This window comes from Balaenoptera musculus, chromosome 4 (assembly GCF_009873245.2).
Source record: "Balaenoptera musculus isolate JJ_BM4_2016_0621 chromosome 4, mBalMus1.pri.v3, whole genome shotgun sequence".
In the NCBI taxonomy this organism is placed as follows: domain Eukaryota; kingdom Metazoa; phylum Chordata; class Mammalia; order Artiodactyla; family Balaenopteridae; genus Balaenoptera; species Balaenoptera musculus.
The window spans coordinates 29,815,432-29,827,696 of NC_045788.1; the positions used below are offsets into that span (position 1 = coordinate 29,815,432).

At 43.1% G+C, this 12,265-nt stretch overlaps 1 protein-coding gene across 1 annotated transcript in view; it reads right to left on the minus strand.

The window, feature by feature from the left end:
• The window catches only part of WWTR1 (WW domain containing transcription regulator 1), a 129,796-nt gene that overhangs the window by 12,952 nt on the left and 104,579 nt on the right, over nt 1-12,265 (minus strand). The window contains exon 4 of the mRNA XM_036850205.1: nt 10,584-10,786. Within this exon, the coding sequence (XP_036706100.1) occupies nt 10,584-10,786 (203 nt within the window). The remainder of the gene's footprint in view (nt 1-10,583; nt 10,787-12,265) is intronic.

Consider the following 12,265-nt stretch of genomic DNA (forward strand, 5'->3'; position numbering starts at 1 on the left):
CAGGGATGGACCCTGCACCCCCTGCAGTGGAAGTTTGGAGTCTTAACCACTGGAACACCAGGGAAATCCCCATATTTAGAATTTTTAAAAGTCTAGCCTTTTTTGAATGAAAATAGTTTCCTATTTCTGTTCATAAATTGAAGAAGAATAGCAATACAAAATCTAAGGTTTGGAAATAAAAGAACTAACCTCACTAACACGTCCCCATCCAAAGAAAGGAGGATTCTTATTTAAAAAAGAAAAAAAAAAGAAACTAAATTTAAGTATAAAATGAAGCCCCAGACGCAGTATGATTTTGGCTGCCACGTGACCTCCGCTGCCCTTGCACGGGCAGAAATGAAAGGCAAACACCTGACTTTAATTTGACCAAGATGAGGGAGTCAAGACTGAAGGAGAAGCGGAAGCAAAGGCTGCAGATGGGGCACTGGACTAAGTGAACTGACGTGGAAACAGGGGGACAGTTGAACAAGGCTGGTCTAGGACAAGACTCAGGTCTCCAACTCAGAGCTGGCAGTGCAGCTGCCCTAACCCTGTGCTTCCTCCCCAGCTGCCCCAGTGCAGGCAGGATAACAAATGCTAAGCTGGAGGCACACCTGAGCCCCTTGGTCTGGCTCATCTCCCACTTCCACTCCAGTTCAGCAAGATCCTTTCCCAGTGTCCCTTCCACTCCCACCCACCCTATCCTCCCAAACAAGTCTTCAGTTTCCTGAAGTCCTCGGTACTTTGGGTCCCTCTTCATCAAGACACATCTCCCCACCCTTAGGGGTTCTGTTACACCACCTTTCCCAGGATGTCTTCCCTGACAACCATAACCACAGCAAACCACTACCTGCCCCTTTCCCACCCCTGGAGTCCAAAATAACGCGTCCAGCTGGGGTCTGAAACTCCATGTCTCACAGTACACTCCTCACCCGGCCCCAAAGCAGCTCTTCCTGATGACGTCAAGCTTTCTCCTAATGCCGTCACCCCTTCTCCCAGCTCAAAATCTCAGTCAACTGTCTCCCTCAGTCCCCACAACAATTCATTCATTTGCTCCCGTATTTATTTTTTAAAAATACTATGGAGACTACCAGGTGCCAGGTACTGTTCTCGGCAACAGGGATACAGCAATGAAAAATACAGACAGTGAACTGCCTCTTCAAGGATTCTAGAGGGGGAGACAGACTCCAACAGAAAATGATGCAGAAGGGCCAAGCCTCGTGGGGTCCATCTCCCCGATATCTACATGCTCCAAACCTTCTTTCCAGCTCAAGTCATCTGCACTCCTTCTCTAGACCTACCAATCTCCACGTGCAAGGCTGTTCTACGCTTTGTCACGATCTTTACAAAGAGTGACCAAAGGAGAAAAATCAGGATAGGGAGCGCTCAGAGTGTCATGTCCTACGAAGAAGCAAGGGGACTGTTTAAGAGAGACTTGTGGCACACCATGGCTCTCAAACTATTATTGACTGCCACATGGAAGAAGGAAGATTCCTTCTACCCCAGACTGGAGACAGATCTGATGGAGGGCTTTGTAGTTAGTAGTTCGTTCAGTGATAGAACTGGCTGCTTCTCAATTCTCTGGGCTACTGGCCACTGGAATTTTCAAGCAGTTGTTGAGGGTTAAATGCTACTGGATATGACCAGGGCTTGGCACAGGAGAAAAAGTGTCCTTGGATTCAGAATGATGAAAGCTCAAATCCCAGCTGAGCTACTCCCTAGCTATAACATTTTGGAGTACATTTTTAACCTTTCAGTTTGTTCATCTGAAGAAAAAGAAAAAAAAAAAAAAAAAGACATAAGATTTATCTTGCTGGGCTGTTATAAAGATTAAAAAGCATATTTATCAAGAACCTGGCACAGTGAGGCAGTTACTAGAATGAGCTACTTACTCATGGCGTTAAATGTTTTAGGAGGTGGAGATGTTAGCTAATACTTGCGTATCACTTACTACTTGTGAAGCACTGTCCTAAGTGCTTTAACATACTATATCTCATTTCATCCTCATGACAACCCAACTGTCTCCATTTTATGGATGAGGGCACTGAGGCACAGAGAGACTAAGCAACTTTCCCAGGATCTGGCCCCAGAGTCTGTTGTCATGGCCACTACACAGACAGCGGCAAAGAGAGGAAAGCCAAAGATTGAGGTCGGCAGACCTCAAATTTTCAGCCCTTTCACCTACTGGCTGTGGGACTTGGGCACGTTATTTCATTTCTCTGAGCTTGTTTTCCCAGCTATAAAACAGAAATACCAACCCCCCCCTCCTTCGGGCAGTTTAGAGGATTTAATGAAGTGGCCTGTTTCACTGTCCTGAACACAGTTCCCCTCTCTGAATTGGAAAAGAGATGGAACTGGACATATTCTCTAATCCTTTTCAACGTATAAGGGTGGAGCTAGTGTCCTGGGAATTCACAAGCATATCCAGCAAAGTTATAAGTTCAGATTTTAAAGGCCAATTTCAGAAAGATCTGGAAAGCTGCCCCTGGTAACCTCACCCCCACCCTCCTCCACCACAACTTTATTTTTTCTCTATATCCAAGCTGGGGGTGGAAAGACTGTTGCAAAATAAAGGCTTGAGAATCTCTTTCAGTTTGTGGTCTTCCATCTAGCTCCCTAAAACGAATAATTACATGCGGGTTTAAAAGCACGCTCTCCTACGGGCTGGGGGAGGGGGTGGTGTGTCAAATAGCCGGAGGGGTGTGAAAGACAAAGGCCCATCTGTAAGCGGAAGGTGTCCCTGGAAGCAAACTTCAAACCTCCTTTCCTTCCAGCTCCCCACTGGCCTGCAGCCTGCCTGTGGAATAAATCAAGAGAGGAGGTGAGCAAGTCAACAGCAGTTGAAAGCATCCTGCAGCCCTGTCCATCCCGGGCTAAGGGAGCGCCTCCCGCCAGCCAGCCCTGGCCCTCCCTGGAATGTACTTCAAAGAGAAAGGAAAGACAATAAACTCTTCTGAGGGTGCCTGCTTGATTTAGGTGTGTGTGGCCAGGGATACTACAAAAATGGAAGATTGTATTGTTTTAATTAGAAAGGGTGGGGTGAGTAGAAACAAATGAAAGAGAAAAAAAAAGACAATATTTTGAAATCCTAACATTAAAACAGTTATTCTGGTGCAGAGAAGTTGCTCTCTCTGCCGAAACCTCCCCGGACTTCAGAGGCAGAATGCTGAATTATTTACCTTCTTTATAAGGAAAAAAAAAAACCATGCCCAATGTAAATTTCTTTTTAATTCTGTGCTAAGGGATTCTAGAAATTCACTGTCACATTTCCTGGAGCCTCCCTTTTGGAAATACCTCATCACACAAGCTCAGCTGCCAGACTCAGACTGTCGAAACTCTGACACTTCAGGGAAGACATTTGTTGAGTCCATAATTATTATCCATGGCCTGTTTGACGCTCTTTTAATTCAGGATGTATACAGCAATCTTGTGTTGCTCCATAATCTCTGTTATCCTTTAGAATCGAATTAAGGAAAACATTATATAATTTAGATAGTCTCCTCTTTACTTAAGAAAAATAGCTGAATGGATTTCGAGATGGAATATTTCTTCGTACCTCTGATCTTATCAAGATCCGAAATAAGAAGCTGCTTTGCATTTGTGCAAACCTGGTGAACCTCCATTTAAAAAAACATGTTTGTACTACTCAGCCATAAAAAAGAACAAAATTTTGCCATTTGCAGCAGCATGGATGGACTTGGAGGGTGTTATGCTAAGTGAAATAAGACAGAGAAAGACAAATAGTGTACAATATCACTTATATGTGGAATCTAAAAAAATACAACAAACTAGTGAATATAGCAAAAGAGAGGCAGACTCACAGGCATAGAGAACAAAGTAATGGTTACCAGTACAGAGGTTGGGGGTAATACAGGCATGAGGAGTGGGAGGTACAAACTATTGGGAATAAGATAGGCTCAAGGATGGATCGTACAACATGGGGAATATAGCCAATATTCTGTAATAACTGTAAATGGAAAAGAACCTTTAAAAATGAATTTAAAAATTGTAGTAACCTGTAATAGAAAAGAATCTAAAAAAAAAGAATATATATATGTATAACTGAACACTTTGCTGTATACCTGAAACTAACACAACATTGTAAATCAACTGTATTTCAATAAAAAAATTTTTAAAACTGTATAAAAAATAAATATTTAAAAATAAATAAATAAATAAAAATTTTAAATGTGTTTGATTTATAATATCTTTCAAAAGGGTCCCTTTTGGGCTTCCCTGGTGGCACAGTGGTTGAGAGTCTGCCTGCCAATGCAGGGGACACGGGTTCGAGCCCTGGTCTGGGAGGATCCCACATGTCGCGGAGCAACTGGGCCCATGAGCCACAACTACTGAGCCTGCGCGTCTGGAGCCTGTGCTCCGCAACGGGAGAGGCCGCGACAGTGAGAGGCCCGCGCACCGCGATGAAGAGTGGCCCCCGCTCGCCGCAACGGGAGAAAGCCCTCGCACAGAAACGAAGACCCAAAACACAGACAAAAAAAAAAAAAAAAAAAAAGGGGGGGTCCCTTTTAAAAGAATTGGTATTTTTAAGAAAATGGATTATTTCTGGGACTTGTAGGCAAATAGAACACTGACAGCAGTTAGAATGGAAGCCCTTTGAGGGTAGGGACAAAGCCTATTGGTTCACTGCTGTGCATTTAGTGCCTAGAGCATGTTGAACAAATGAATGAATGAACGTAGACAGCCAGGTTACTCTACAGGGATCCACGCCCTGGGTGGACAACATGACCTCTGATGTTGCAATCAATCCTGAAACCTAATTCTCTGAAATGCTTTTCTAAAAGGAAAATTATAGCCCCATGTGCTGAAGGCAAGACTCTAGGAAGCAGCCACTACTTAGGCTATGATATGACACTTTTTAACGTCTCTAAATAGCTATTCTTCACATGACAAAAAACAGACCTCAGAACCTTCCCTGGACCAGTGCTGCTCACAGCCGGGTGTGTCCCTCCCCCGGGCCCTCGGTCAGGAATGGCTGCGAGAGGCCGGCCAGCTGGCCAGCCAGACCCGGTAGTGGCTGTCAAGCCCAACAAAAATCTGTGAGACCTGCCAGAAGAATTCTGAGGCCTCCTGCCCAAGCCCTCTCCCCTTGTCCCTGTTGCCCTGGCAACCAGAGGCCGGGCTTAGTCAGCATTTTTGTTTGACAAGCTGCTTTCTCCTGTCCGCTGAGGCTCAATTAAGGGAAGGATGGGGGTAAAAGCAGTGCTGAGTCTGCCTGGGAATAATAACCATTTCCCAACAACGCAGAGGGAGCGAAGGCTTCTTCACTTAAGACTCCTTCCAGGCCCTGGGGGCTGACGGGAAGTCCTCGAGGTTAAGATCATCTTTGAGGCAGAAGGTCCCCCAGCTTCATATTTAAATGAATAATACAACGAAATACTCTCCTCAGATAAAGCCAAGAGTCTGCTTTTATGTCAAGGAATTGTTCTTTCAGAGGGTAAATAGGGACTGAGAAGCCTGTTTCTCAATTTCTTACGAGTTACTCAAATTTCCCATTTCCTCCGGTAAAGTTGTAAACATGCCCTTTATGATACTGAGCAAATATTGTGTTGGTTTTTAAGCTGTAACAGCAGAATAGTCTATAGTCTTGTGGGCATGTGTGGCTCATAGTATTTTAAAATTTATGTCCAGAACCGTTGTAGAAAGGATTCTAGGCAGCTTAGAATAGATATGTCCAAACTCACAGCACAACTTCCATGGCTGATACAGAATAAATAAATGACTTCCCAATATATTAAGAAAAAGAGATAACAAACAGTAGTATTCTCCACTACCAGTTTTGTTTTTAAAAACAAAATACACATGGATACATACAAAGACTGGAGAGAAATCACCAACATCTTCATAGCTGCTCTCTTTAGGTAAGAGTATAAGTGATGATTACGTTCTTTTTTGGTTTTGATTATTTTAAACATTTTCTACAATGAATGTGTTTTGTCTTTTCTGTGCGACACTTTTACCTTATTATTATCTTTATTTAGAGTCGAATTCACTCTGTGAAACTGTACAGTTCTAAGTTTTGACAAATACATAATACAGTTGTGAAACAGCCACTGCAAGCAAGACACAGAACTGTGCCATCCCCGCCAAACCCCCTAGTGCCTCTCCTGTGGAGGCAGCCCCTCCCCGATCCTTAACTCTACCAACCACTCATCTGTTCTCTGTCCCTATAGTTTTGCCCTTTCCAGAATGTCATATAAATGGAATCATACATTGTGAAGTCTTTTTTCTTTTCCTTTTTCTTTTTGGCTGCACCGCGAGGCATGCGGGATCTTAGTCCCCCGACCAGGGATCGAACCGGTGCCCCCTGCAGTGGAAGCACAGAGGGTAACCACTGGACCGCCAGGGAAATCCCATTATGAAGTCTTTTGAGTCTGGATTCTTTCAGTTAGTAAAATGCTTTCTCTCATCTCAATCAGAGAAAACAAACAAAAAAACGACTAAATTATATTGTAAAAAGTTAAAAACTATTTTTTTACTTAAAAAAACTTCATAAACTGAATTCTAACTTTTTTTTTTAATATGAAGGTAGCAGGAAGTACATCTTCAGCTGAGAATTGCTTTCTTTTCTAGGGTTGCCGTTTCTTAGATGAGCCTGAAACCGCTTCATGGCTTTTTGGAAAACTTAGCAAAAATAAAACTCATTATCACGGACAATGGAGAACGTCTTTCATGAGAATTCACTCTCCAGAATGTCTGTGATAGACGCTGAAAGCAGAGTAAGTTCCACTTTCCTAATAAGGCCATGTACTGCAGACCTGGCTGGGATCCCCTTGGGCTCGTGGCACCCCTGACCTCGGAGCACCTGCCACATTCTGAGATAATTCATCAAATCAGATACAAGCAGTTCAACTCTGTTGCTACAGCAGCCAATGCTAAATTGTAGGGATCATTTTTAACAAAACTCTCCTACTTCAAAAGATTCCTAATCAGGGGAGATACCAAACCTCACCAGCCCTTTGATCCAAGTTCTGTAGCTATTCCACAACCTGTTGGCCTGTGGGAATGAGGAAAAGAAAGAAGCACCTTATGCTCATTTTCACAGAACTCCAGGCTCTGGTGCATCTGGTCCCTGCTCCAGCTACGAAAGTGAAAGATGGCAGCCACTGGGACCCCACAAAGTAGGGAATGGTTTGAATTTATCCTTCTGGCCACCAATCTGGATTAGAGTTCATCATTTTGTCTCCTTTGCTAAAATGTAAGTTATCTGAAGGCAGCCATGTCCCACTCATCTTTTTATTATTTCCCACAAAATAAATGTTGGGTGAATAAGCAAATGAAGAGATAAAAGAAGGAATGAAAAAAATAATAATTTTCCATCCTGAAATAATGGAGGTTCACTTCAGATCTGTAATCAGACTTTCCTCAACTTCATTTTGTTAATATCTCTGGCATGATTTCAGTGACAAGTTAACGTCTGAGCCCTTGGCATTGTGAGGTGTACGTCAGACTGTGGAACAAGAACCGAGGAACTGTTTTCTCCACAGCACATCAGACTACATGCCTAGAGGAACAATGGCACAGAAACAGAAAAAAGAAGAAGAGGGAGAAGGAGAAGGAGAAGAAAAAGGAAAAATGAAACAATATTTACATGGCATATAATTTATAAGGACCTTTCACATTTATCATATATTTAACAATGATAAAAATATACAGAGTACTGATGACTTCCCAAGAATTAGGAACAAATTCATTCTACTTATTAAAATTTACCAACCTCCTTTCCTATCATAGAGATGGAGCCTAGGAAGGGGACTCTCTCCCAGAAATTCTCCCTTGATAGGAAGGTCAGGGCCTGCCTACTGGGCAGGGACTTCAAGAAGACAGGCTGTACAGCTAGGGCCCTCCTGCAAACTAGAGGGAGGCCAGGAGAATTACAAAGTGCCCAGAAAGCAAAGGATATTCAGGAAGTTGTTGACTACGTAGAACAGGGAATGGGACAGAAGGAACAAATGGAACAGACAATCTTCAGAGCTCATCAGGACCACCATTGCCTCCCTCCCTCTACCTTCCTACCCAGTGCTGGAAGGCAGCTGAACAGGTGAGCCAAATATCACTTTTACTTCCAATCCATTTCCCTGCCCCATCCTGGCTTAAGTGCAAATAGTGAGGCTTAAGTGCAAAGCACCAAAAGAAAGAGGTAAAAAAAAAAAACAAAAAAAAACAACCACAAAGGTGATACACATAATCCAGTAATCCACACCTGGACAATCAGACATCATGGCAAATGCCACTGTCATCAAACACTCCGACACCATTTACTGTATGGCCTTAAATAATATCTTTGACCCTGAGGGGCAGGCTGCTTCTGGATGGGGGAAAATGTCTGCCACGACTTAAAAAAGTCTCTTTAGACCTTTTTTCCTGGATCCATAATAAAGATAAAAAGACATCGGAACCGTCCATTCCGTCGTCTTCTCCTCCTCTAACCACACACACACACGTGCGTGCTCGCATGTTCAAAGCTGAACTACAGGAGCCTCTGGACAGCATCCCTCCCCGAGGTCCTGTACAGTGGAATCGACACTGTCATGCAGCAAAATACTCCAAGTTCCACAGCCTCTAGGGATCAGCATTTAAGGCACTTGGTTGGTATTTCTGTAATATGAACCATCAATACTAACATTCTGGTTCAAAGGCACCTACGGTTGGAATAAAGGAAACAATTTGGGGCACTTTTCTCCACCCCTTTTCAGAAATACTTTCTGTGGGAAAGGAGGAGGTGGGGTAGGAGAAAGAGAAACACAGAACGAGGCAGAAACTGAGACACAAGTCATTCTTTGTGGGGGGAAAAAAAACATTAAAACTTATAAATGCTACTATAATACTATTTCTATTTACTCTATATTATAAAATAGATAAATTATTCCAAATAGAATTATTATCCAAAGACAGAAAACCATAATACAATCATTTCCTGCTAAGAAACATGATACTGTATATCTAAAAAGAGTATAAACAAATGCTACCCTGAAATAACCGTGAAAGTTCAGACATAAATCCTCAGGGTAAAAAAAGCACAACGATGGTTATATTACAAAGTTGTATGCCTCAAATTTAGAGGATAGTTCAACAGAATAACAAAGCACAATTTATATTCATTTCCCACATTTTCAAAGGCTATGTATAAAGAATTCTTTTAATTCATCATGTTTTTTAAACTTCACACAGTGTAGATACTTTATATTTTAGAATTTATTTGATGAGAAATACATTATTTACCTATGGCAGTCAACGTATATTTTTGAAAGTATCAGATATAACTAAAAGAAAAAATAGTGTTTACCCTAATACCCCCAGCCCCCTGTAAGAAAGTATTCTGGAACAGTTAAAGCTACTCATTTCCGTCCACATGGAAAGGAAGCTACCCATGTATCTTGCTTCATGTGAGTCATAAAGCAAAGTCTGAAGAATTAAAACAATAAACTGAAGCCTTCCTCCCCAAAATGCAGCCAGCAAAATTTATGAGACCTGAAAGCATGTGCTACATTATTTTAGCAACACAGAAGAGAATTCCGCTCTTGCACAGACCAAGCCACTGAAGCATGGAGAAAACTGTGGGCTCCTTCAGGGATTTTCTTTCCTTTATTTTTTGAAGCAAGGCCCTGAGCCTGACTCACAGAGGACACACACTCTGTTGACTGACTGACTGAATGAGGAAATGGCACAAAGGTGCCTGATCAAAGCCCAGGGGGTTTTGCAGAGCACTCTATCAGAGTCTGTATGCAAAACATTTTCCTTTCTCATGCTCCCTCAATTTTCTTTTTCTCATGCTCCACGGTGGATCAAAGATGGTTGCAGATTCTTTGTCATTTCTTCCATGGAACATCCCCTCTGCTATCTGCTCTAATTGGGGGTTGGGGGGGGTGTGCTGTGACTTCTCTGTCCAAGAGAATATGGAAGAACTGACTCTGCGGCAGTTTCCAGAGCCAGGCCCCAAGACCCTGGCAGCTTTCAATTCCTGTCTTCTCAGAACATTCTCCTGGGGAGACCCAAGCTGCTACGTAATACGTCCCACTGCTCTGAGATTGCCATGCTAGAGATGCCGTGGGCAAATACTCCAGCTTTTAGTCCTAGCTATGCTCAGTCTTCCAGCAGCCCTTTCCATGGTGCCACACACTTGAGTAAACCCACCCTGGACCCTCCAGGCCAGCCCACCCACCAGTCGACCACCGCTAAGTGACCTCAGTCAAAATCACGTACAGCACAAGAACAGTCCAGCTGAGCCCTGCCCCAATTCCCGACCACGAAATGGCGTGATATAATACAATGGCTATGGTTTTAACCCACTGAGTTTTGCGATAATGCATTACAAAGTAATAAGTAACTGGAACATATTCTTTCTCTCCTTCTAGTGATTCGCAGTGAAAGCCAAAGGCAGCCATGCTGATATAGCTAGTCCTTGTACTTGTATAAGTTTGGCTCTCAAGACAGTGCAAACAGATGTTGGAAGTCTGAAGCAGCGCTTCGGGCTTTTAATGCTGCTGGAGAAAGATGTATTTACTCTGATGGCAAGTAGACACCTACCCACTAGCCTTGCCACCAAAGGCCACGGAGCCGCCATCAGGTCCCACCGAAGGCCATACCTGCCTCATGAGCTCCTCTTGACGCATCCTAATCCTCTCTCTCTCCATCTGGATCCTCTGAAGCCGAAGTTTCTGCTGCTGCTGCTGTTGCGTGGTCAGCGCGTTGGGCATACTCATGAGCCCTGCTGGTGGGTTCTGAGGAGGGAGACTCTGCTGGCTCAGGGAGCTGGGTGCCATCTGCTGCTGGTGCTGGTGATTCATCACTACAGGGGGGACGAACAGGCGGGTTAATGACCAGGGACCACAGCTCCTTATCAAACAGAGATCATCAGAACGCTTTGCGCTTTACACTATAGATTCCTGAGATTCCTTCCAAAGCACTTTCCTGTTAATCATTACTGCTGAAGTAATTATTACCTTAATCCAATTCATGGAGGCTCAGATACCGGCCCCTCTCCTGACTCACCTAGTCTTGGCTTTTGTGCCCTGTTAAAAACCTGATTTCACACCTTGCCTGTGTTCTAGAGTACATTTTAAACCTTCCATAGAACATAGTGGTCGTAAGTAAATTCCACAAAAGTTGACACAACATAAAAGCTAATTTCACCAGGACATCCGGGGGTGTGTATGCACGGTCTCAGATAACCTGCATGCTTATGGCAGGGCTAAGGAGGGCATGTGATCATCGATAGGTGGTGGGTAGAAAATAATGTTTAGGGGCTTCCCTGGTGGCGCAGTGGTTGAGAATCTGCCTGCTAATGCAGGGGACACGGGTTCGAGTCCTGGTCTGGGAAGATCCCACATGCCGCGGAGTGGCTGGGCCAGTGAGCCACAACTACTGAGCCTGCGCGTCTGGAGCCTGTGCTCCGCAACAAGAGAGGCCGCGATAGTGAGAGGCCCGCGCACCGCGATGAAGAGCGGTCCCCGCACCGCGATGGGGAGTGGCCCCCGCTTGCCGCAACTGGAGAAAGCCCTCGCACGAACCGAGGACCCAACACAGCCAAAAATAAATAAATAAATAAATAAAGTAGCTATAAAACGCAGCTTTCTTTAAAAAATAAAAAATAAAAAAAATAATGTTTAGGATGGATGAGTGAATTGACGAGTGACATGTAAAACATAGTACCTAGATCAGTGACCTACACAAAAGCAGGACGCCATTCATGCTTTGTTAAAAGAGGGTGCCCCAAAGAAATTATTTAGTGAGAAATTATTAGTGAATAATTAGAGAATCATTTAGTGAGAATTATTGTGAGAAATTATATAAAAATGCTAACAGCGTTTGTGATTGGATAAAGCCACAAGAAGTGTTTGAAACTTTTTAAGGATTTTCTATTTGTCTGCATTTACCAACATTTAAAATTTTGGCATGCAGTACTTCACTTTAGAAAAAAAAAATTGTAATCCTTTAATAAATTCTGTAATTGGTGTCTCCCCCCACCCCCACCCCCGCCAAAAAATGCATCTTAAAAAGTGCTAGCTTTCCTCAAAACAGTTTACCAGTCAAATTTGCTTAACTTCTGCCTGGGTAATATCCTACAATAAAGAAAACCATGCTTTTCAGTCTATTGCTCCTAGGTCAGGGCCAAAGGCAACAATGTGTAATTTTACATATTTACTTCATTTCTGAGGGAAAAAATGCTCAATTTTTGCTATATTTGGTATCACTACCTTTAAAAGATAAAATTATTGGCAGACTTTACTTAAAGTTCAAAGTAAAATATTTCAGATCTTCAGTTTGT